The following is a 25,792-nucleotide window of genomic DNA, read 5'->3' on the forward strand; positions in this document are numbered from 1 at the left end:
CCCTGTGCTGCTCTCTTCTTTTTGGTGATCTGGGACAGCTTATTTTCACTGGGTGCTTTTAGTGCTTCTGAATAAAAACAAGAGACTGGCTGGGGAGCACAGGCTCTGCTTCCTGGGGTAGAAGTATTGCTAATACAATTTTTAAAAGCCTGTATAAGAGTTTTACTGGAAATTGGTGCTCTGGAGCACTTTCTTTAGGCCATAGGACTGCTGGCAAAAGCAGTGGTACAGCCCTTTGGCTGTGGGGCAAGGTCCTGGTTTGATCCTGAGGATGTACTTTGCCTTTGACTTCTCAAATGTCAGAGAGTGTGCATGCCACAGTCATGGTGTTTTCTCCATCTCCTGACACAGTCTGGGTCTTTCCAGGTAGGATCTTCAGAGGGAGAATCTCTACCAGAGAGATCAGCCTTACCAACCTTCAGCTGCAGGACAGCGCTGTGTACCAGTGCGAGGCCAGCAACAAGCACGGCACCATCCTTGCTAGTGCCAACGTGAATGTCCTCAGTGAGTACCCTCCTGGCCTTTGCTCTCTGTGAGAAAAGGTCTAACTGAAGTGCCCTGTTCTGCTCAGTGAATCTTCAGGACAACTTGGGGTGTGCATCCATGTCATTGTTCCTGGAGTTTAATGCATTGTCCAAACTAAAGCAGTGGGCAACATGATGCCATGGGCAACATCATATGCTCAGCATAAGTCCTCCTGAGCTTTGATCTATTGGTTTTGGGTTTTTTAAATTTTATTTTAAAAACATCTTTCTGGCTGGGCTCAAATGTCCCAGATTCACCAGGGGCTGAGTTGTGACCACAATGCTGGGTTTGATTTATGAAGTGTGCTGTTAATCTTTAATTTCATTTGTGATACTCAGCCTCCTCTTTGAAGAAAGAAAATGATGGGAATTTGTTTAATAGAAGAGATCACTAAAGGAAGCAGATTTGGGTCTATTTTGTCTCCTGGAACACGCTGAGGTTTATGTTCTAGCATGTCCAGCAGTCAACCACCATTATCTTTGTCAGTGAAGCTTCTGAGAGTCGAGTTGGTCAATGCCACAGTTCCAAAAAGGCAGTGAAATTCCCGCTAAGTGACAGCCATTGACCTTTGCTGGAAACAGGGATGATGCAGAGAGAGTTATTTCTATTCCCAGATCTGAAATGTAATGCTGCTCATTTTTCATTCTCTTTTACAGATATTGCTCCCTTAATACTCACCTCAGATGGCGAAAACTATGCTGCAGTGGTGGGTTACAGTGCCTTCCTGCACTGTGAAATCTTTGCTTCCCCTGCAGCAGATATTAGATGGTAAGCCGCTGAGAAGTGCTGTGTTCCTGAGGAGCAAGGTCACCCAGGCTCCTCAGACACTGAAAAATGTGCCAGTTGTTATTTATTTATGGAGTTAAAATTAGAGGTTTGTAACAAAAAAACGGGGATAGGTGTAAGTGCTCTGTGCTTATGTGCACTTCCAAGAACCCTGAAGAACTGCTTGATAGAAAAAGATTGATGAAAGTCAAAACCAGTGTGAGACAAGTGCTGGGGTTTTCATTAAACCAAGTCATGCTGTACATAGCCAAACCCTGCTGCAGTTTCACCTGTCCTGGTTTAATGCTGGCATCTTTTTCAATCTGGACACGTAACTGAGGAGGAAACCTGGTGCCTTGCAGAGCATGTGTACCTGGAAATGGTTCCATGTTGTTGGAAATCACAGGTTTGTCCTAGCATTTGACAGGTGCAATAAAATTGTGGGTGACAGCTGTGGATTAAAGACTCAGCCAGCCTAGTTTAAAGTCCTTGATAGATGCTGTCAGTGTAGTTTTGGTGTGCAGGAAGCTTATGTTCCTTTCTGAGGAAAGCCTGAGACCTGGGGCTGTTTAGTCTGGAGAAGGGAAGGCTGAGAGAGGATCTTATTAATGTCTATAAATATCTGAAGGTTTGGTGTCAAGAAGGTGGTGCTAATCTCTTTTCAGTGGTGTCCTGTGACAGGACAAGGGGCAATGAACACAAACTGGAACACAGACAGATTTAGCTCAATGTGAGGAAAAACACTGTAAGGGTGAGAGAGCACTGAAACAGGCTGCCCAGAGAAGTTGTAAAGTTTCCTTCTCTTGAGAATTTCAAGACCCATCTGGATGCATTCCTGTGTGGCATGCCCTGGGTAATCCTGCTTTGCCAGGGGGGTTGGACTGGATGATCTCTAGAAGGTCTCTTCCTACCCCTACCATTCTCTGATTGGCCAGCACATGTAAAAAGTGGCAGGCTCCTCTTCACTTGGTCACTCAGTGGTACAGCTAAGGCCAGCTCCCCCAAACGCCTGTGTCCCCTCTGCTAGTTGCTAACCATGAAATAAGGCCTAAAAATAACCCCTGGCTATGTGATCTTTAGGACCAAGGACGACAGCATCGAGCCACTTTCAACCTTGCGCTATGAGTTAAATAAGAATGGCACCCTGGAGATCAAAGGCACAAAGAAAGAAGACTCAGGATCATATGCTTGCTGGGCTGCAAACTCTGTTGGAAAAAGAGCAATCACTGCTAATCTGGATATAAGAGGTACTGGCTCACTTAGGACTGGAAAGAGTTTTGGCATCTACTAAGGTTTTCTGTGTACAAATATTCAGTAAGTAAGTGATTAGTAAGCATTCAGCCCAAGATTCAGATTTGTTCTGTCAGGCTATGAATTCTCTGTATGCTAAGAGCTGAAATTGCCAGAGGTTTGATATCTATGTAGCAGTTCATATTCTCTCCAGTTTCCTGTGTGATTTCTCCATGCTCAGACATGGTGGTTACTTTCTTCTTGAATGTATTGTAGACTTCCAGTACCTTAAGGGGTCTAAAAAAAGCTGGGGAGGGACATTGTAAGGTGTCAGGGAGTGATAGGGCTAGGGGGAATGGAAAAAAATAGAAATGGGGAGGTTCAGATTGGATGTTAGGAAAAAGTTCTTCCCCATGAGGGTGGTGAGACACTGGAACAGGTTGCCCAGGAAGGTGGTAGAAGCCTCATCCCTGGAGGTTTTTAAGGCCACGCTGGATGTGGCTCTGAGCAATCTGATCTAGTGTGAGGTGTCCCTGCCCATGGCAGGGGGGTTGGAACTGGCTGATCCTTGAGGTCCCTTCCAACCCTAACAATTCTATGTATAAGCCACCAAAAAAATTGCAGTTTGCTTCCCAGATCCATTGTTTTTTTATTAGCTTGAAAGGATTTCCCCCCCTTCATCAGCCCTGTAAATTCAGAGCAGGTTCTTGGCTGACCCTTGGGAGTCCAGAGGCCTCCATGTGTCCCTGGGCTTGGTGGAGTCCCCGCTGTACTAAACAGAGTCTCTTCATCAATCACAGCCATGAGTTTCCTCCTTCTCTAAAGCTGCTTCTCAGCTGTTGATCAGAAGGTAACCTCCCAAAGTGAATTGAAGTCTACAGTGAACACTAAGCACATTGCAGCAGGATGGCCTGGGGGCTGCTGGTGGCTTGAGGGCTTTGCATTGGGTTTTTGCCTGGTTATCAACTTCGCAAATGTTTGTAAATAGCAGAATAAAATAAATGGATGACTGAAAGGTGCTTAAGTCTCAAGTTCAGATACATACCTTGTGCTCCAATGCTGTTTTAAGGGATTTCTGTGGTTGGTTGGGCAGGAGAGGGCATTTCCTAGGAGAATGTGAAGGCAGTGGACACCTTCTGTTGAACACAGAGGTTACATTTAGTGGGCTGCATGCAAATTAACTTAGAATTTAGGGCTTTCCAATCAAAATCCTTAAATACTCCATTAGCAAAGTCTTCAAAAGGACTCTCAGATGCAAGTTTGCAAAGACAAATGAGGAATAAAAACCCTTATTGTTTTGCATTCTTTCCCCTCACTCCCTTTGCTTTGTACATTTTGCAGTGATGATAAACATGCAAATGTACAATGAAATTCTCGCAGAGCAGCGTTGCGCCGTAGGAATAAATTCAGCCCAGTGCTTTCTTCTTACTTATTCATCTGCTTCTGCATTCAGATTACAGGCAATTAAAAGAACAAACTTGATTGCAATAATTATATATTCATTTTTTTTTCCCCTTCTCACTTGACTTTAATAAGCGTACAAAATTTTTCTTGGGTCGTTGCCCAAGCCTATTTCACGTGGCAATTGGACATAAGAATGACATTCAAGTCTGTTTTCTTTATCATCCGTTTCATGACAGTCTGTTAGTGAGGGTTTTCACCTGGGCCTTTCTTGTGGGGCTTTTTGGTGGGTTGCATTTTTATTTGCTTGTTTTGTCTTCTTTTTGGTTTGACTTTTGGTCTGATTAGGGATTGGACGTGGCACTTGAAGCCATGGTTTAGTAGTCATGAGGTCTTGGGTGACAGGTTGGACTTGATGATCTTTGAGGCCTTTTCCAACTTTATTGATGGGTGGTTGTAGCCAGGAGGGGGTTGGTCTCTTCTCCCAGGCAACCAGCACCAGAACAAGAGGACACAGTCTCAAGCTGTGCCAGGGGATGTTTAGGCTGGAGGTGAGGAGAAAGTTCTTCCCAGAGAGAGTTGTTAGCTATGGGAATGTGCTGCCTGGGGAGGTGGTGGAGTCACCATCCCTGGAGGTGTTCAAGAGGGGATTGGACGTGGCACTTGGTGCCACGGTCTAGTCATGAGTGACAGGTTGGACTTGATGATCTTTGAGTTCTTTTCCAACCTTGTTGATTCTACGATTCTATGATTTGGTTTTTGTTTGGCTTTTTGTTTGTTTGGTTTTGGGTTTTGTTGTTGTTTTGGTTTTTTTCTGGTGGAGTTGGTTGGTTGGTTTGTTTTGGTGGTTGTTGTTGTGGTGGTGGGTTGTTGGTGGGTGGTTTTGCTTGTTTTGCTTTGTTTTGTGGTCTTTGGTTTGGGATCGGGTGGGTTTTTTTGAGCTTTTTGGTTTGGAGTTGAGCTACAAAAAAAAATCATAATTTTTCCAGATAAAATATTAGATCCTCTCCTATGAGGACAGACTGAAAGAGTTGGGGCTGTTCAGTCTGGAGAAAAGAAGGCTCCAAGGTGACCTTATTGTGGCCTTCCAGTATCTGAAGGGAGCCTACAGGAAGGCTGGGGAGGGACTGCTCAGGATCTCAGGTAGTGATAGGACTAGGGGGAATGGAATGAAGCTGGAGGTGGGGAGATTCAGGCTGGAGGTGAGGAAGAAGTTCTTCCCCATGAGAGTGGTGAAACCCTGGAATGGGTTGTCCAGGGAGGTGGTTGAGGCCCTGTCCCTGGAGGTGTTTAAGCCCAGGCTGGATGAGGCTCTGGGCAGCCTGATCTAGTGTGGGGTGTCCCTGCCCATGGCAAGGGGATTGGAACTGGGTGATCCTTGCGGTCCCTTCCAACCCTGACTGCTTCTATGATTCTAAATCTCTCTCTCAAAAGCCCTTTCATCTGAGATACCTACTTGCAAGACATGATCATTGCTCTTAAGGGTTTTTGTTGTTGTTTTGATATGAAGTGATTTCTGGAAATTTGATGCAATAATCTCTCCTAATCAAAATGTGGGTTTTTTTGTTGGTTTTTTTTTCCCTGTGATCAATTAGATGCTACCAAAGTTGTCGTTACTCCCAAGCACCCTCACGTGCTGAAATCACATTCCATTTTATTGAAATGTCAGTCTGAGTACGATCCACACTTGAAACACAGCTTTAAATTATCCTGGAGGAAAGATGGAGATGAGCTGCCAGTCAACAGCACAGAAGATGGCAGGTAAGCAGGCAAGAAGCAGGAGGTTTCTTAATCCCAGCTGAATAATGCTGGATGGTGCTGGGAGATAAATTTCAATGAACATGAAGTTTAGTAGCTCGAAATGCAAATCTGTGTCTGCAGGAATTCCCCATGCAGTGCAGGATTTGGGCTGTGTTTTACATACATAAAATAAAAATGCTTCTATGAGAGTTTTGAGCCCTGGCTGCCCAGTGACAGGACAAGGGGCAACAGGCACACCCTGCAACACAGAAAGTTCCACATAAACATGAGAAGGAAGTTCTTTGCATTGAGGGTAGTGGAGCACTGGAATAGGCTGCCCAGAGAGGCTGTGAATCTCCATCTCTGGAATCATTCAAAACCCACCTGGACACCTTCCTGTGCCACCTTCTCTAGGTGAAACTGCCGTCTACAACTACCTGAAGGGAGGTTGTAGACAGCTGGGGGTTGGTCCCTTCTCCCAGGCAATCAGCACCAGAACAAGAGGACACAGTCTCAAGCTGCACCAGGGGAGGTTTAGGCTGGATGTTAGGAAGAAATTCTTCCCAGCAAGAGAGACTGGCCATTGGAATGTGCTGCCCAGGGAGGTGGTGGAGTCATCATCACTGAAGGTGTTTAGGAAGAGACTGGATGAGGCATTTGGTGCCATGATTTAGTTGATTAGATGGTGTTGGGTGATAGGTTGGACTTGATGGTCTTGAAGTTCCTGTCTGGTCTGGTCTGGTCTGGTCTAGTCTATTCTATTCTATTCTAACCAGATTCTGGCAGTGGGGTTGTAGGTGATCCCCCAATCCCTTCCAATCCCTGCCATTCTGTGTAAATAATTTTGGTTTTACTGACTCTCTCACCATCACAGCATAAATGTTGATTCAACCCCAAAATGCATCTCTATCCTCAGCCCAGTCAGCTGGAGTTCTGTCTCTGTTTTGGCAGAATTAATATTTTCCTGTGTTTTCCTGTCGTTTACATCTGTTCAGCCACAGCAAGTCCTCATAGTGAAGTGAATAGAAAGTAGATTTCTGGGATCAGTATCTTAAGAAGGCCTCCAAGAAAGCTGGGGAGGGACTTTATTTAGAGTGTCAGGGAGTGATAGGACTAGGGGAATGGAGCAAAACTGGAAATAAGTAGATTCAGATTGGATGTTAGGAAGAAGTTCTTCCCCATGAGGGTGGTGAGAGACTGGCACAGGGTTGCCCAGGGAGGTGGTGGAAGCCTCATCCGTGGAGGTTTTGAAGGGCAGGCTGGATGTGGCTTTGAGCAACCTGCTATAGTGTGAGGTGTCCCTGCCCATGGCATGGGGGTTGGAACTGGCTGATCCTTGAGGTCCTTTCCAACCCTGGCAATTCTGTGTTCCTCTATAGAACCATAGACATCAAAAGCAGCAAGTTTTTCCCAAGTATGAGTTTAGGATTTGCAAGTGGAGGCTGAATTTTGCCCTACTCTTGTGTATCCATTGACCTTGAGGAGGTGAACCTCAACCTTTATGCCATATGATGGGCCCAACAGTGAGCAATCAGATGTCTTTATTAATTACCATAGAAGTGAGATGGTTTTCTACACACTGCAGTGTTGGAGAAGCTGGAGGTCCTGCTGGGGCCACATAGTGTGAAGCAGATAGCGCCAAGCAAATGCCATGTCTGCAAGAGAGCCCATGTGCCTGGGTTAATGCCAGTTTCCCCTGGTGTGTTGGACATTGCACAAGTGGCTTGGGAATGCCTGATTTTACTCATCCCTTTCAAAAAGTCAGACATAAAGCCCATGTATTTGCTTCATTACGGATGTGCCAAAATCCTATGATCCAGACACTCAGCTGATGCATATCAATGGGGCTCTTTTCAGACCCAGAGAGATGTGCCAGCTTGCAGCCATGGAGGCTAAATTGCTACAAAACACAACTAATAGCCTACAACACAGTGGATAACACAACTTCAATTAGGATTTAAAGGGGTAGACCTTATGTGCAATTATGTTATTCCAAATGTCCTGTTAGCAAGTATTTTTCATGAGCAGCTTTTTGGAGAACAAGAGTGTCTGATTGGCATGTGTTATCTCACAGGCCCTTACTCTTCCTTATTTCTGTGTACTTTGTTTTTTTTGCCTCACAGGATAATCCTGGACAGGGATACACTGTTCATATCAAGCGTGAAGTTGGAGGACCAAGGAGTTTACACGTGTGTGGCCAGCACTTCCCTGGACAGCACCACAGCTGAATCACAGTTAATTGTTCTGGGTAAGAGGATGTAAGGACAGGCTGGATTCATGGGCTGAGGTCAGTTGTATGAGGTTCAACAAGGTCAAGTGGCAGGTCCTAAACTTGGATCACAACAACCCCATGCCACACTACAGGCTCAGGGAAGTGGCCAGAGAGTTGTCCAGCAGAAAGGACCTGGGGGTGCCTGTGGACAGCAAGTTGGACATGAGCTAATGGTGCTCCAAGGTGGCCAAGAAGGCCAACAGTATCCTGGCCTGGATCAGGAATGGTATGGCCAGCAGGACTGGGGCAATGATCATGACCCTGTACTGGGCACCAGCGAGGCCATGCTGTGAGCCCTGGGTTCAGTTTTGTGCCCCTCACTCCAAGAGAACTGGGGACAGAATTTTAAGCAGGGCCTGTTGTTGACAGGACAAGGGGTGATGGCTTTAAGCTATTTAGACAAGAGAGAAGGAAGACATTTTTTCCAATGGGAATGCTGAACTACTGAGCCATGCTCTCCAGAGAGATGGTAGATGCCCCATCACTGGAAATATTCCAGGTCAGGTTGGGCAGAGCTCTGAGCAACCTGTTCTGGTTACAGTATCACAGTATCACAGTATAACTTAGGTTAGAAAGGACCTCGAGGATCATCAAGTCCAACCTATCAACACAGACCCCATGACTAGACCACGGCACCAAGTGCCACGTCCAATCTCCCCTTGAACACCTCCAGGGTCGATGACTCCACCACCTCCCTGGGCAACCCGTTCCAATGACGAACGACTCGCTCAGTGAAGAACTTCCTCCTCACCTCGAGTCTAAACCTCCCCTGGCGCAGCTTGAGACTGTGTCCCCTTGTTCTGGTGCTGGTTGCCTAGGAGAAGAGACCAACCCCTTCCTGGCCACAACCACCCCTCAGGTAGTTGTAGAGGGCAATGAGGTCACCCCTGAGCCTCCTCTTCTCCAGGCTAAACAATCCCAGCTCCCTCAGCCTCTCCTCCTAGGGCTTGTGTTCAAGGCCTCTCCCCAGCCTTGTTGCCCTTCTCTGGTTGAAGATGTCCCTGCTCACTGCAGGGGCTTTGACTGGATGACCTTTGAAGATCCCTTCCAACCCAAACAACTCTATAGTTCCCTTCATTATCTGCTTACTAAGATTAATTATCTCAGTGAATCTGGGCATAAACTCTTGTTCAGTGGCAAAGAGCAAGCCCATAGCAAAGAAAAGCCTTGATCACAGGTCTGAAGCTTGACCTTGTGTAAGCATCCTTTCCTGAAGGACCACTTAAATTAAGGGCCAGAACTTGTGGAGTGATGTGCAATCCTCAGTGCCTAAGGGCATCAGCCAGTTGCTGAATATCTGTTTTGTGGACAGTTTTGCATCCTTTTACTTTCATTAAATTTTGCTTCACTATACATTTTGATTTATTTCTGCCAGTGATTGAGACAAGAACTAAAACAATCTGACCTTCAAGATGTTTTCACACTTTCAGTGAATGATATTTCTCACTATACAGTAAATTAAGAAGATGCTATGCATATTATTTATGGTCCTGTGCTCTTTAGTGCTGTATAATTCAGAATGTTTGCAGACTGTTTGTTACATTACTTATGAAATTTTCATGAAACACTTCATTGCCTTTTTAAAAGATGATTTGCAGAAGAGAGAAAAAAACAAAACATAAAACCCTACCAAACAACCAGGCTGGTGCTCTTTTCCCCTTGTTTTATTGTATATCAGTAGAGGTCTTGGTGGATTAACTATATCTGTTATTTTCCAAATGACAAATTCAGGCTACTTAGAGTCATAGAATTGTCAGGGTTGGAAGGGACCTCGAGGATCATCTAGTTCCAACCTATCTGCCATGGGCAGGGACACCTCACACTACATCAGGTTACTCAGACCCACATCCAGCCTGGCTGTAAAAACCTCCAGGGAGGAGGTTTCCACCACCTCCCTGGGCAACCTGTGCCAGGGTCTCACTACCATCATGATGAACAAGTTCTTCCTAACATCCAATCTGAATCTACCCATTTCTAGTTTTGCTCCATCCCCACCCAGTCCTATCACTCCCTGACACCGTAAAAAGTCCCTCCCCAGCTCTCTTGTAGCCCCCTTCAGGTACTGGAAGGCCACAAGAAGGTCTCCTTGGAGCCTTCTCTTCTCCAGACTGAACAGTCCCAACTCCCTCAGTCTGTCCTCATAGCAGAGCAGCTCCAGACCTCTGCTCATCCTTGTGGCCCTTCTCTGGACACCTTCCAGCACCTCCAGATCCTTCCTGTAACAGAGGCTCTAGAACTGGACACAGTGCTCCAGGTGGGGTCTCACCAGAGTGGACTAGAAGGGGAGAATCACCTCCCTCGACCTGCTGGTTCTGCTTTCTGGGCTGCAAGTGCTCACTGCTGGCTCATGTTGAGCTTCTCATCCACCAGCACACCCAAGTCCTTTTCTTCAGGGCTGCTCTCAAGCCAGTCCCTGCCCAGCTTATATCCGTGCTTGGGATTGCCCGACCCAGATGCAGGACCTACTTCTGCAGTGTAAGATTTGTGAGATGGCTAAAGAACATAATAAGGCACAGATGGAGACATCAAGGAAAAAAAAAATCACTTTAAAAACTTTTAAAGTATTTAATCTATGATTGATGAATAGAAAGGAAAGTATCTTTGAGATGCACCATTACCATCTTCAAATTAGTGTACTGAATTATAAATAAACACCAAAACCAAACCCCAAACATAGCATGATGTAACCTGAGGGTTTGATGAAGGTGACAGAGCCCTGGAGCAGGCTGCCCAGAGAGGTGGTGGAGTCTCCTTCCCGGGAGAGATTCCAAACCCAGGCAGACATTGTGATCCTGATCCTGGGCAACGTGCTGTGGGTGCCGCTGTTTTAACAGGGGGGTTGGACTGGATGATCTCCAGAGGTCTCCACCATGATGGGATTCTGTGACCATTGATTGAACTTGTGATGTAAAATAAAACTCAATATCATCATTTATAAAATTGTGTGGAGAGACAGATGATTTCTCTCACAGTGACAGAGGCAGCCTTGGTGGTGGAGGGAGCTGCTTTTCCTATAAGAAATGTCATTACATGAGGGCAGGAGAAGGTCAAAGACCTAAAGTGTGCAGCCTTGTTTCCTTGGTCTGTATATTGTTTAGATTGTGAAACATCAGCCCTTTGTTTAAAGGATGAGAATGTGTGTATGATGTTGGGAAGGGGTTGCCATCACCCCCTTGCAGTGAGAAATCACCAGGCCCTGCACATTCTACTTGTCAAACTAATCCAATCCAAGCAGAGTGCAAACTGGCACATCAGGACACAAGGAAATACAAACATCTGTCAGTCTGAACCCACTAAATTTGACAGTGTTCATTCAGTTAGGGACAATCTGGCAAACAACCCAAGCCACAGGTCACCTCTTCTGCTCCTGATGCTGTTGAGAAAAACCGCATCATATTCCAGGCATGAGTTACCCCTTGCCATCTCCCAGGACTGGGATGTGGAGCAGCCCATTATGGTGGTGCTGAAAACCTCAATCTTGTTCAACACCAGCTCCAATATCAATAGGGTAGTCCAAGGTGGTCCACAGTCCAGTGCCTGGGGCTTCTATAACCCTACACTTGTCCCTGGGAGGTGCAATGCAGTTATCACCCCAACCACCACCAGCTCTGGCTGTGGACAGCATTAGTCGAGCTGGCAGGTAATGAATTTTCTTATTTCCTTTTAATCTAGGTCCCCATGGCCAGGATAATGAATGTTATCCTTTCATTCATACTCTAAAGACCAAGTTCAATAGCTGTTGGAGATGAGTCACTTTCTTCTGCTCTGGTTTGCACCTGAGTAAATCTAAGTGATGCTGACAGAATTTGCTGCTAAGATCAGTGTCAATATCTATTAATGATTAAATAGATCTCAGTGTTGATTTGAAAAGGAAAACCTGTTGCTGCAAGCACAGTAATGAGAGTGGATGGAAATGAACTTGAGAAGGGATATTGTGTTAATAAGGGAGGAATCAGGGCCAGAGATTCAGCTTGGTCTTCTGTAATAAAAAAGGATCTTTAAAAACAATTCCCACTTTCCCAGTTCAGTCCATTTTGCAATGCAAAGATGTTTTACTACCATCTGTGGAAAAAGACCTGGGAGTCCTGGTAGATAACAGGGTGACCATGAGGCAGCAATCTGTCCTTGTGGCCAAGAAGGCCAGTGGTATCCTGGGGTGCATCAAGAAGAGCGTGTTCAGCAGGTCGAGGGAGGTTCTCCTCCCCATCTGCTCTGCCCTGGTGAGGTCTCATCTGGAGCACCAGGTCCAGTTCTGGGTTCCCCAGTTCAAGAAGGATAGGAAACTGCTCGAGAGGTACACCAAAGGGACTAGAACATCTGTCTTATGAAGACAGGCTGAAGGACTTGGGGCTTTTTTAGCCTGAGGAGGACTGAGGGGAGATCTCCATGCATGTAAGTACTTCCAGGGTGGGTGTCAGGATGATGGGGCCAGTCTGTTTTCAATGGTGCCCAGGGGCAGGAGAAGAGCTGATGGACACAAACTAGACTGTAGGAAATTCCCCCTAAACATGAGGAACTTCTTTACATTGATGGTGGTGAAGCACTGGAACGGGATGCCCAGAGAGGTGGTGGAGTCTCCATCTCTGGAGTTATTCAGAGCTCTCCTGGATGCCATCCTACATAATCAGCTCTGGGTGAACCTGCTCTGGCAGGGGGCGTTGGACTAGATGATCTCCAGAGGTCACTTCCAACCTCTTTTATTCTGTGACTCTGTGTTTCTGTCTTCACTGAACTTACTGTACAAGACCTTTGGAAAATGCCTAAACAAACAGAAGTATCTTGCTGTGCTCCTGACACTTCTTCATTGTTTCTCAGATGTTCCAGATCCACCAGAAGACCTCCAGCTTTCAGAACATCACAACCGAAGCGTTCGCCTCTCCTGGAGAGCTGGAGCCACTCACAACAGCCCAGTGAACGGTAGGAGGGGCTTTGGGAGCATCATCTTGCGCTGCTTGGCATTGTGGCACACCATGGCTGCTAGAGGGAGGAAACCATACTCACAGCCCTACTTCATTGTTTTTACTACCAGCTTTAATGTGTTGAAAGCCCATTTCCATCCTTGCTGCCTGAAGCTGTTTACACAGGCTCTGCCTTTTGTCTTTTGTTTCTTTCTCTCCCCAGAGTCGATTGTGGAGTTTGAAGAGAGTCGTTTGGAGTCAGGGAGGTGGCAGGAGCTAACTCGAGTGCCAGGGAATGACACCACAGCCCTTCTGTCCCTGGCCCCCTACGTGGATTACCAGTTCCGGGTGGTATCTGTGAACGCCGTGGGAAGGAGCCAGCCCAGTAAACCATCGCTGCGCTATGCAACACCTGCAGCTGGTAAACACTGCCATCTACTTTCACTCCAGATTAGTGGCTTTTAGGGCTTTCTTGGAAATATCAGTTGTGTTCCTGTGCTTCAGAAGGGTGTGAAGTCAGGGGCACTGCTGCTGCTTTCACTGCTGCATGGCAGCCCAGGGATGCAAAGTGAGCAGCCTAATCTGGTGAGAAGGGTGCTTCCTACCATTGCATCTCTAGCTCGACTGGTTCTACACCTTTAAAGCCCTACCTGGTCTGATCTGGTCTGGTCTGGTCTGGTCTGGTCTGGTATTCTATTCTATTCTATTCTATTCTATTCTATTCTATTCTATTCTATTCTATTCTATTCTATTCTATTCTATTCTATTCTATTCTATTCTATTCCATTCCATTCCATTCCATTCCATTCCATTCCATTCCATTCCATTCCATCTCATCTCTTTATGGACAAGCAGCTGCTAGAGAAGATCAGGGTTTATGGGGAACCTTCCAGCAGTCACAAATCTCCATACACAGTGTATGTCACACTGTGACAGAAAATATTCTGTCCCTAAGAGTTATTTCAGTGGCCAACTGTTCGGTACAGCAATTGCATTCCTTGGCATTTTTCTTTCCTTTCCCCCTTCCCTCCCCCCCCCCCCCCCCCCCCCAACTTCATTTTCAGGTCCTTCTTCAGCTTTTCAGCTGTGTGCATTCCACTAATGATACACCTTCTGTTTACTGTCCCCACGGGGAGAAAAAGCTCTTCCTCATAATCCCTCCACATCTGGTGCTCTGGAATCTAAGTCACAGTTTCATGTTAGCTGGTGGTTCCAACCAACAAGGGCACTTAGGAATCAAAACTGCATAAACAATGTGTTTGGGTCACAACAGCTTTGCTGATTGAAGTCATTAATCTCATGGATGGTTATTTTTTTTTTGTTCAGGTGTCTTTCCCTCTCACTAATATGAAAATGAGAAAGGTTTCTTGCATCCTTGATTGTTTTGCATTTAGATAATCAATGCAACTAAACCCCAGAAAGTGCAAAGTAACCTTATCACCTCTGTGCTTCCAGCTCCAGATAAGAATCCAGAAAACATCCGAGTTGAAGCTTCTGAACCCAGTGAAATGGTGATGAAATGGGAGGTAAGGCAAACATGTCCATCTGTGCTACAATACAGGAATCAGGTTCTCCCTTCCAGCAGAAGCTTCTAAAGCAGTATGGAAATTGTCAGGCTGTCCTTTTTTGATATAATTAGATTAAAACATAAATTACAGGATCCCTTTACTTTGTCTCCTCTACCCCAGGTATTTAGGAAGTATTAGCAAATTCCACAGGTAGGATCCTTGATGCACTTGAAGTTAAAGATGAAGTTGTTATTGACTTCAGTGTGTCCTGCATTTCCTCCTCTACTTTCTTTTTTGTTTCAAAAGACTTTTTATTGTTCACATCTGACTTCACAGATTGTTTAGAGACATGGCACTCCTATAAAATCACAGTGAAACATCCCCTGCTCTTCTGTGCATCTCACTCACAAGAAAGTGCTTAAAACAGTTCTGGTCTCGCCCTGCTCAGCAGGAGGAGCAGCCTGGGCCAGGGATGATTTATTTGTAGCTTCTGCCCTTCAAGCCTGGATGTTTAAAAATTATGTTGATCACTTATCCAAGAGAACTTGAGCTTGAATTTTACATCAGGAACTAAAAGAGTGTAGATAAAGCTCCTGAGCTGTGTGTCAAAGGCATAGTGGAGAACTTTTGAGGATGATTTCCAGTCTTCAAATTCCCTGGCTTTTTAGGCTTACAGCTTCTGTGCCAACAGTTTAGAGAGATACATATTCCTTAATTGAACACAAATTTCAACAACTGTGGAAGGAAGGAAGCATATTTTTTTGTGTGTGGCTGGAATTAAACACAAGTTACGTGAGATTTACTGCTCAGTCTGCTGCTCGCAGCAAAGAACGATAAATGTTCCCCCAGTGTGAATTTGTGGTTTGGAATCACAGAATCAGAGAATGGCTTAGGTTGGAAGGGACCTCAGAGATCATCTGCTCCAACCTCACCTCCATGGACAGGGACACCTCTCAAATAGACTCCTCAGCTGCTTAGGGCCTCATCCAATCTGGCCTTGAACACCCCCAGGATGGAGGCATCCACAACCTCCCTGGGCAGCCTGTTCCAGAGTCTCACCACCCTCATACTGAAAAACTTCTTCCTAAGATCCAGACTAAACCTACTCTCCCTCAGCTTCAAACCATTCCCCCTTGTCCTTTCTCTGGACACCCTTATGAAACGTCCCTCTCCAGCTTTCCTGTAGGATATCTTCAGCCATTGGAAAGCAGCTACAAGATCCCCTGGGGTCTTCTTTTCTCCAGGCTGAGCACCTCCAGCTCCCTCAGCCTATCCTCATAGCAGAGAGGCTTCAGCCCTTGGATCATCTTTGTGGCTCTCCTCTGGACTTTCTCAAACAGCTGCATCCTTACACCAGAAGGAGATGTCCCTCTAGATATGTTGACTTGGGTTTGAGTGGGGAATTTTGCTGGATGACATAGTCCAGGGTAGACAGGGAAGACGATCCTGCCTCTCAGAAGACGTGCAGAGCTGTGCTTAACAGCATGGCTGGGGAATATTATGCCCAGCACTGTGTTGATCAGAGAATGGGTGCTCCTCCTCACCAGGCCTCTGACTCACTGCTCAGGACAAGAATTGGAGTGAAACATTCAGGCAGAGAATGGGATGGGCAGCCCTTGTGAAAGTCTTGTTGAATCCTTTCAATGGTGTGAACCAGGGAGTGGTGTTTCCTGTGTGCTTTTCAGAGGGACTGCTCAGCACTGCGCACACATTTCAGGCAGACAAAGGCTGCAGGAAGATGCTAATCTGCCTGCTTTGGATTAACAGCCCAGATGAGCCTTAGTGACTGGTTTTGCAGCCCAGGATTTGCAGCATTAAAAGAGATCAAAATAGGAGTCAAGCAGAGCTGCAGTGTAACTCTGAAAGAGAAGTCTGGGGGTTTTAGCAGGATTTTTGTTTGGGTTTTTGGGGTTTTGGTTTTTTTTCACTTCTACTTCTCTTGCAAATTTCCATTTCCTGGGATCTTTGCCATGGAGGTGACTCTCTGGATACCTGTTCAAAAGTTATTGAGTCTACTAGCTCTTTTGACACAGTCATCCCAAAGGTCCTCATGTCCTCAGGGCAGAGGAGTGGGAATTCTTACAGATCCCCAAGGTCTAGGTCCCCCTGTGTGTGAGGGGCATCAGTGGGGCATTGCCTTTTCCTGGCACTTGAAGTAGATGCCTTTTCATTTCTCCTCCCCCTCTGCTCTATGTTAGTGAGGCCACAACTGAAGCACTGGGCCCAGTTCTGAGTTCCCCAGTTGAAGAGAGATGAGGAACTACTGGAGTGAGTCCTGTGCAGGACATGAAGATGCTGAGGGCACTGGAGTATCTCTGTGAGGAGGAAAGGCTGAGCCCTGGGGCTGTTGAGCCTGAAGAAGAGAAGCCCCAGAGGGGATCTGGGGAATGCTCAGCAAAAGCTAAAGGGAGAGTGTCAACACTATGGGGCCAGGCTCTTTTTGGTAGTGCCCAATGATAGATTAAGTGCCAACAGGCACAAATTGGAAGCCAGGAGGTTCCACCTGAACATGGGGAAAACTTTCTTCACTGTGAGCGTACTGAAGCCCTGGAGCTGGCTGCTCAGAGAGATGTCTGGAGAGATTCCAAACCCACCTGCATGTTGTAATCCTGGGCAAGATGCTGTGGGTGACCCTACTTTAGCAGGGCGATTGGACTAGATGATCTCTAGGGGTTCCTTCTGATCCTCACCATGCTGGAATTCTGTGGACCTATGATTTTCAGAGAAATAAACTGAGCTGGAGAATGTCTTATGAGAAGCCATTGCTATACATCTCCTAACATTTGATAAATTAATGTTAATGAGGTGGGAACCATACTGTGATGGATTCTTCAGCTGATCAGTACAGAAGAGTAGCACAGCAGTTGCACATTGAATGCCCAGGCGTAGTTTCAAGCATTTGGTGCCTATTTAGAACAAATCTAAATTTTAATGACTCAACTCTCTGTGCTGCATAAAATTCTAAGATAAACCACAGATTTCAGCTGTACTGAAAGGCACACAGCCTTATGCCAAAATATGCATTTTAGAATCATAGAACTGTTTTGGTCAGAAAAGACCTCTAAGATCATCGAGTCCAACTATCAACCTCAGATGACCATGGCCTTCAAACCATGTCCCACAGGGCCATGTCTACACATTTTTTGAACACCTCCAGGGGCAGTGACTCCACCACTTCTAGGGCTACCTATTCCAATGCCTGACCACTCTTTGAATAAAGAAATTTTTCATCATATCTAACCTAAACCTCCCCTGGCACAATTTCAGGCCATTTCCCCTCATTCTATCACCTCCTAATAGAAGAGACTGGCTCCCACCTCCCTCCAACCTTCTTTCAGGGTGAGATCAATGACTTGTGCTAAAAGGCAGGAGGGTTTACAGCACACAAGGAAACAAAGAAAACCTGTGGCAAACCAGAACCTGATTTATGTCGAGTGCAGAAATGTGTCTGCTGGCAATGAATCTGTTTTTAACCCAACTGTTTTTTGTGCCTTTCATCCACCTTTCTCTGCAAGTCATGATGTTTTTCTTCCAGTTGTCGGAAAGTTAACACAACAGCACAAAGTTAAAGCTTTCTTTTTAACTCCTTTCCTCTTCCTGTGTTGTAACACACTCTGCAAAATTATTCCTCCTCCTCCCTTCAGCTGCTGTTTCATGATAACTGCAACAAAGGCAGACAAGATCTCTTTTAAATTCTTTCACAGCCATTGAAACCCATGGAGAGGAATGGGCCAGGGCTGGAGTACAAAGTCAGCTGGAGGCAGCAGGGAGTCGAGGTGGATTGGAACGAGGAGACGGTGAAGAAGCATTCTCTGACCCTACGAAACACCCCCACCTTCGTGCCTTATGAGATCAAAGTCCAAGCAGTGAATAATTTAGGATCAGGTCCTGAACCAAATGTTACCATTGGGTATTCAGGAGAGGACAGTAAGTAGAGGAAACTTTCATGTGAAGCTACTCTGCATGGGGGATTCTTGCAATGCAAACTGACGAAGTGATGGATTTAGGCAGCCTGTGGCCAAAACTCTCTTGCTCAGCATGACAGGCTACAGGAGATGGAAATAAGACTGATCCTGGGTGCTGTGGCTGCTGGAGTTTAAGGGGTTTTTTTGGAAAGGTCATTTGTGCTTTCATTCATCTCAGTTACTGGCTTAATCTAGATACTTGTCGGAAGGTCAGAGTCCATTAGGAGTCTGTGGAGCATGGCATTGTGTTGTACCTGGTGGAAAAGTCTTAAGCTTGTCTGAGACCCAGCTCAACATTTTAACATTGTCAGTAGTTAAGTACTCTAGTAATTAAGTGCAAAATCTCAGGTGCTGGACATCTTAACACTTCCATGGATGGTGACTCTGCCACCTCCCCGGGCAGCCTGTTCCAATGCCTGACCACTCTTGCAAGAAAGAATTTTTTCCTGACATCCAACCTAAACCTCTCCTGGTGCAACCTGAGGTCATTTCCTCTCATTCTCAACCCTGAATGGACATTTGATATCAGTTTGATATTTGCAACCTGCCAAGTGCCCACTGCTGTTTCACCATCCTAAAGCTTCATACCAGGAATGCTCCTGGTGCTGTTCACACAGCAGAATCCTCACTGTGCACCCAGAGGTGGGCAACAGGAAGGTTTGGTGCTTCATCTTCTCCCTCCTGTAGAGCATATGGTGGAAGAGGTGATGAATAATGAGAACAGAGCAAGGGAAACCCTGCAGCATCTTTGTTTTCTTTGTGTGCCTGCAATGGATCTCATTTTATATCTATCAGTGGAAAACCTTCCTTGCAATTCAGTTGTCAATGGATCAAGGCCTCTCTTTATTTTTTTACTTTTTTATTATTATTTTTTTCCCAGGCACTGTAATAGCTCTCTGTGTTGTGCAGTGATTAAAATCCTACTGTTTAATGAGCTTAGTTGTAAAATGAAATTGATTATATAAAGAAAAACAAGCCAAAACCAAACCAAAGCCCAAACTTTATGATTTCCTTCTTGAGTGCTGTGTTCATCATTTTTATTCTTCTCACTGCTGTAAGCATTACTTGAAACAGGAAATCATAAATACTGGCATAGAAATTCATCTGTCCCAGTGCACCTGTATTCCAGCCCTCAGCAGGAAGCTCTGCTATGGCAAAAATAATGTTTATTGGCCCATTTCGCCCACTGGATGCAGGTGGAACGGTTGTTTCCTTGCCTGCAGTAAGACTGCAGGAACTGCCACAGCTTGAGCTGGAAAGGCAGGTCCTGGAGCCGTGAGCAGTGGGAAACTGAGCTCCTGTAAGTGTCTTTAATACGTTGTTTTTACAGTTCCAGATGCTGCTCCTTCTGGCGTGTCGGTGGATGTTGTGAACAGCACATTGGTCAAAGTCTTCTGGTTTGGCATACCAAGGGACCGAGTTCGTGGACATTTAAAAGGCTATAAGGTGACAGTTTTCTCTTGGAATATTTGTATGTACATGAGTAAACTACCAAATGAACCTTGGATCAAGAATGGATTGAAATCTCATTTCTGGGAAGAGGGGAGAAATTGATCTCGTCGGTCTGTGGGAGAGGGTCCAGAGGATGGCTGGAGCACCTCTCCTGTGAGAGGAGGCTAAGTGAGTTGGGTCTGTTGAGCTTGGAGAAAGAAAGGATCCAGGGAGATCTTGCAGTGGCTTTACAGTACCTGAGGAGGACTACAAGAAAGCTGAAGAAGGACTATTTATAAGGGCATGTAGTGATAGGACAAGGGATGTTGGTTTTACACCAGAGCAGGTTAGATTTAGATTAGACATATGAGGGGAGTAAGACCCTGGAATGGGTTACCCAGAGAAGTTGTGGATGCCTCTTCCCTGGAAGTGTTGAAGACAAGGCTTTGAGTAACCTGTTCAAGTGGGAGTTGTCCCTGCCCATGGCAGGGAGCTTGAAACTTGATGGCCTTTAAAGTCCCTTCCAACTCAAGCCACTCTGTGATCATGTTCAGCCCCATACAACATAATTTGTTACAGAAATGCCAATCTCAATGCAGGTCAATTGGTGGAAGACAAAAAGCATGTTGGATGGAAAGAGGCATCACCCAGAGAAACACTTCCTAACATTTATGGAAGACAGAAGCTCTGGGATGATTCCTGGTCTAGAGCCCTTCAGCGAATTCCACTTAACTGTTTCGGCTTACAACTCCAAAGGAGATGGCCCAGAAAGCTCCCCTGTGGTGTTTGAAACTCCAGAAGGAGGTAAGACAAAATGGGATGGAGGGACATAAATAGGGGTTGATTTCCTTAAAACTGTTGTAAAATCTCTCCTAGTCACTAGCAAGGGGGACTGTAGGTGTTGAGCTAAATGATATCCTCATTAGCCAAGTGCATGTAGAGGCAGAACTGCTCAATCCCCTTCTCTGAAAGCTAATCCCTGTATCTTCCAGTCCCTGAACAGCCACGCTTCCTAAGGATCTTGAACTTTGACAAGGACTCTGTCACTCTGTCCTGGGGACTCCCCAAGAGAGCAAATGGTCACCTTACTGGCTACGTTTTGCAATACCAGATAAGTATGTGCTGCTTTCACTTGGACTTTAGAATTTTAAAGGGCAGTTACATGTGCACAGGTACTAAAAAGAGAGGCTGATGAGAAGAGCTGTGTCTGAGATCACCCTAGGAGCCATAGCATCAGAGCAGTCTGTCTGCTTGGCAATGTGTGCACAGCCTGCTAGAGGGCAGGCTGAAGCCATCTTCCAGAGCCACAAACTTTCCATGCACTTTTCCACTGTAAGCTTATGTTGCTGCCATGCCCTGTCCCACATTTATTTTCTGTTTCAGTTATTTCATACTTGCAAACTCTACCTAATGTAGCAGCTAAGAAGACTTATAAATTGTAAACGCATTTTAAATTGTAAATTTTTTTACTGAAGTGAAACTCTTTGAATGCAAAGTAAGCAGAGGAAGTTCCATGGAAACAGGAGGAAGAATTATTTCATTGTGAGGGTGACAGAACACTGGAACAAGCTGCCCAGGGGGCTTGTGGAGTCTCCCTCTCTAGAGATATTCAAGACCTGCCTGGATGAGTTCCTGTGTGACCTGGTATAGGTGATCCTGCTCTGGCAGGGGGGTTGGACTGGATGATCTCTCGAGGTCCCTTCCAGCCTCTGACACTGTGATTCTGTGATCATTTGTTAGGAGAGAGCTTTAACCACATTTATTCAGACCTTCACATTATGTCAGTATCTCCTCCCCGTGGAATGCCTCAGCAGAAATGCAGACAACTACCTCCTGAGTCATGGTACTGAGTCATCACTTTCTCAGTAACATTGAGAAACAGCTAAATACCAGGAGTGTTTCTTTCTTTTCTTGCCTATGAAAGAACTGAGTAGCTGGGAAGAGGCTTTGAGCAGATACAGAATCCGGAATTAACCAGGTTGGAAAAGACCTTTGAGATCACTGAGTCCAACCTATCACCCAACACCATCTAATCAACTAAACCATGGCACTAAGGGCCTCATCCAGGCTCTTTTTAAACACTTCCAGTGATGGTGACTCCACCACCTCCCTGGGCAGCACATTCCTATGGCCAATCTCTCTTTCTGGGAAGAATTTCTTCCTAACATGCAGCCTAAACCTCCCCTGGCACAGCTTGAGACTGTGTCCTCTTGTTCTGGTGCTGGTTGCCTGGGAAAAGAGACCAACCCCCACCTGGCTACAGCCTCCCTCCAGGTAGTTGTAGATAGTAATAAGGTCTCCCCTGAGCCTCCTCTTCTCCAGGACAAACAACTCCAGCTCCCTCAGCTGCTCCTCATGGGGCTTGTGCTCCAGATAACTCAGGCAAGATCCAGTATTGGCCTCAGACTCCCACAACAGCAGCTGTGAGGTGTGGTGATGATTCAGGATAGTTTATATGTTCATAGATTCATAGGATACCAGGTTGGAAGGGACCTCAAGGATCATCTAGTCCAGCCTTTTAGGTTAAGAATATAGTTTAAATGAGTTGGCCCAGGTTCTTTGAGGAAGGAACAGGATAGGACTGTGCCCTATTAAAAAAACCTAAACCAAACAAAACCAAATAACCCAAAAGCACCCCCCCCCAAAAAAAAACCCAAACAAACTAAACCAAAACCAAACAAACCAAGCAAAACCAACAACCCCCCCAAAAAAACCCAACAAACAAACAAAAAAATCCCCAAACAAACCAACTAATCAGACAAAACCAAATGAAAAGACCCCCAAACAAAACCATCCAGTTTCTACTTACCTATGCTGATGACAGAATTCCCCAGCTGCTTTTCCAAGCAGAAGCTGGAGGCTGGATTTTCTTTTTGGCTTTGGCATCTGGTTCAGTAGGAGGTATCCCTGCCCATGGCAGGAGGTTTGGAAATAGATGATACTTAAGGTCCTTTCCAACCCAAATAATTTTATCATGCTATGACTCTGGGAAGATTCTATGACTATGATTCTATGGATTTATGAATCACTTGATTCTCTGACTAGGGGCAGAGAGTGGCTCTGTCTGTTGAGGCAGTCTGGGAGAGGCAACCAATCCTTCATCTGCCAGCCCTGCCAAGGCAGAGCTGAGCAAAGCGGAGCAGCCATTCATTAATGTGCTTGCAGAAGTTTGCAGATGTTTGGAAGCAAAGCAAGAAGCAATTCATATATATTTAATGGTGTAGGAGACAGGCATTTTTACCTCCCACTAAGTACATGCATAGCTGGAATCAGAGAGCTTTTTAAGAACAGTAGTAGCTCACCCGGTAGTTGAGAGATTGACATGGATGAGATAAATCCCATTTGAGTACCTGGCAGGAAGGTGAGATATGCTTATTCAGGCTTCATCCTTCCTGCTGAGCACAGAGTCCCTCCCTTGCAGGAGTGTTCATGGCAGGTTTCATGTCCATAGCCTTTAGCTGCTGGATCTAACTCAGCTGCCTTTTGCCTTTCAGTAAACGAGACACATGAAATCGGACCTCTGAACGACATCAGCCTCACCAACCGCTCCACGCTCAGCTGGAGGCTTTCAGGGCTCAGCTCCAGTACCAAGTACAAATTCTATGTGAAGGCTTGTACAGTCAAAGGCTGTGGGAAGCCAGTCACAGAAGAAGGACTAACGATGGCTCAAGGGAGTAAGTTAATAGGCAATATGTTTTTATGTGGAGAAGCTCTAGCAATAATAGAAAAATCTATTGAGAATATTCCAGGCTTGACATTTCCTTTGCAATTAGAGGAAATAAATTTGTTTCTTTTCTCTCCATGGGAACAATCAATGAACTTTTTAGGGTAGCCATGCAGCTGTTCAGAAAAGCAGGGCTTATCTGTCTCATTTTGTTGTGCAGTTTGGTTTCTGTTCCCATCTTTAAGCCATGCTAGAGTAAGTGAGTTCCATTTAGTCACAAACAGAGAACTGAAGACTTAAATAATCTGTTCTCAGCAATATAAAACCAACCTCTTGCTCTTGCATGGAGATGAGGGACTGTCAGCCTCATCAGGGGAAAGTATTTGACATGGAAATCCAGATGAACATAATGTTGTCTGCAGTGCATTATTTTATTACTGTTTTATCAGAGAGCATTTGTGTGCCACTTGCACCCTATCCTAAAACACTGGTCTTGAGTGATTTAAAGGAAAATTGCAAGCTCTGTATGGAAGCTCATCTTTCAAATTCAGCTGAAATGAAATAAAATGCACTGTGCTCAGCAAGTCTGAAAACTCTCAATAGCAAGGAACAAGTCCATGCTATTAATCAGAATCCACTGCTGTGCGCTTACCATGGGGAAGGAGAAAGAGAATGTGACAAGCAAAAGAGTCCTGGCTGCTTCATTTCTAGCAATGATAAGAGTCTGCAACAATGTTGGTATATAATAGAGAAATGGTACTGATTGCACAACATCCTGTTGGACCTCTAAGATGCAGAAGCTGTTCTGCTAGAGGTAAACCAAGTACAAAGCACTTTCAGCTCATCACATCCCAGCTCAGGATCCACTCACCAGTTATCAACCTTTTCCTCAAGAAGTGAAATTCCTTCTCAGCTGTCCTGTAGCCTCCAGTCTCACTGTAGTATGCAATTGTTCACTTAGTAGTAACTATTAATCTATCAGCATGATTTAAACTTTATTCTCATTAAGGAAATCAAATATCTGTGGTTAGGCTTTTTCAAGCTAAAAATATACCATTTCACCTCATTAGTTCCCTTCTCTGGCCTTCATTGGGCAGCCAGAATAATGGGTTTTGACCACTTGGAACTCTCTAACTTCTTTGAATAACCTTGTCAGGGTTTATACAATGCTTCCCTTCCTGATATGCTTCAAAGCATGATAATGTCACCACTCCTTTTGTTCTCATTCTCTTCCTTCCTAAGACTTTGTTTCAGCCGTGGCAACAACTGATTCTTGTGAAATGTTTGCAGAATAGAGCAGCATAATTAATAAAAGCCACGAGGGTCCAGTTCTGCAATTAATGCATGCTCCTTGCTGGGTTCTCAAGCCACCTTAAATTAGGGCACTGCATCTGTCACTGGGATGCCATTAGTTTTGTGTCATTATTTGCTGGCTCAATCCTTCGGATATTTTTCAACTAAACATGATAGGCTGGAAAAAAAACCCAAAACAACAAAACAAACCAAAAATCATTCTTTTCAGTGACCTTCCTGGGGTTTAAAGCTGTGGTATGGGAAGCAAAAGCAATTGCTCAAAATTAAAACAATTTCTCTTTCTGAAGAAAGGGGGAAGTCAAAGTTTATATTTCAAAATGACCCACATAAATGACAGATATAAAACGTGGAGCTCTCCGAAATGAAACGCCAGGCCAGAGCACCCCCCGTTTCTTTGGGGCTTTGATTCAGTGATTCTATATCCATTATGCCCTGGTTTTAGTAATAAAAACATAAAGCTCTCACTGAGTAGCTGGAATGCAGCCGTTGCAGGCTGTGCCATGGGGAGCTTGGAGTTTCTTGGTAGGTTCTGCCAGGAAAAATAGAGATGTTAAGGTGGAAGCCATGGATTCATTGACATTTTATCACTGATGTTCTTGATCTGCACCACTACTGCTGCTTTCATTTATTTGCACTTAATCCTGCTTCTGTAGTCTGGCATCAGGAAGAGAAGTCCATCTCCTTCTTAGTATGTACCTATGCAGTTGTGGGTGCATCACCACTAAAACCAAGTTGTTTAGGGAAAATTCTTGTGCTCCCAACAGTAGTGAGGAGGGGAGAGGAGGGGAGAGGAGAGGAGAGGAGAGGGAAGGGGAGGGGAGGGGAGGGGAGAGGGGAGGGGAGGGGAGGGGAGGGGAGAGGGGAGGGGAGAGGGGAGGGGAGAGGGGAGGGGAGAGGGGAGGGGAGAGGAGAGGAGGGGAGGGGAGGGGAGGGGAGGGGAGAGGAGAGGAGAGGAGAGGAGAGGAGAGGAGAGGAGAGGAGAGGAGAGGAGAGGAGAGGAGAGGAGAGGAGAGGAGAGGAGAGGAGAGGAGAGGAGAGGAGAGGAGAGGAGAGGAGAGGAGAGGAGAGGAGAGGAGAGG

General features: G+C 45.5%; 1 protein-coding gene across 9 annotated transcripts in view; it reads left to right on the plus strand.

The window, feature by feature from the left end:
- The window catches only part of CHL1 (cell adhesion molecule L1 like), a 177,899-nt gene that overhangs the window by 134,958 nt on the left and 17,149 nt on the right, over positions 1 to 25,792 (plus strand). For all 9 annotated transcript variants that reach the window (XM_068154383.1, XM_068154388.1, XM_068154379.1 and 6 more), the window contains 13 exons: positions 367 to 504; positions 1,182 to 1,293; positions 2,371 to 2,537; positions 5,517 to 5,682; positions 7,785 to 7,909; positions 12,749 to 12,850; positions 13,055 to 13,252; positions 14,287 to 14,357; positions 18,044 to 18,266; positions 19,635 to 19,750; positions 20,335 to 20,539; positions 20,728 to 20,850; positions 23,230 to 23,409. In XM_068154383.1, coding sequence (XP_068010484.1) covers positions 367 to 504; positions 1,182 to 1,293; positions 2,371 to 2,537; positions 5,517 to 5,682; positions 7,785 to 7,909; positions 12,749 to 12,850; positions 13,055 to 13,252; positions 14,287 to 14,357; positions 18,044 to 18,266; positions 19,635 to 19,750; positions 20,335 to 20,539; positions 20,728 to 20,850; positions 23,230 to 23,409 — 1,926 coding nt within the window. The remainder of the gene's footprint in view (positions 1 to 366; positions 505 to 1,181; positions 1,294 to 2,370; positions 2,538 to 5,516; positions 5,683 to 7,784; positions 7,910 to 12,748; positions 12,851 to 13,054; positions 13,253 to 14,286; positions 14,358 to 18,043; positions 18,267 to 19,634; positions 19,751 to 20,334; positions 20,540 to 20,727; positions 20,851 to 23,229; positions 23,410 to 25,792) is intronic.

This window comes from Melanerpes formicivorus, unplaced genomic scaffold (assembly GCF_026170545.1).
Source record: "Melanerpes formicivorus ecotype bairdi unplaced genomic scaffold, bMelFor1.0.p_v2 SCAF_28, whole genome shotgun sequence".
Taxonomy (NCBI): domain Eukaryota; kingdom Metazoa; phylum Chordata; class Aves; order Piciformes; family Picidae; genus Melanerpes; species Melanerpes formicivorus.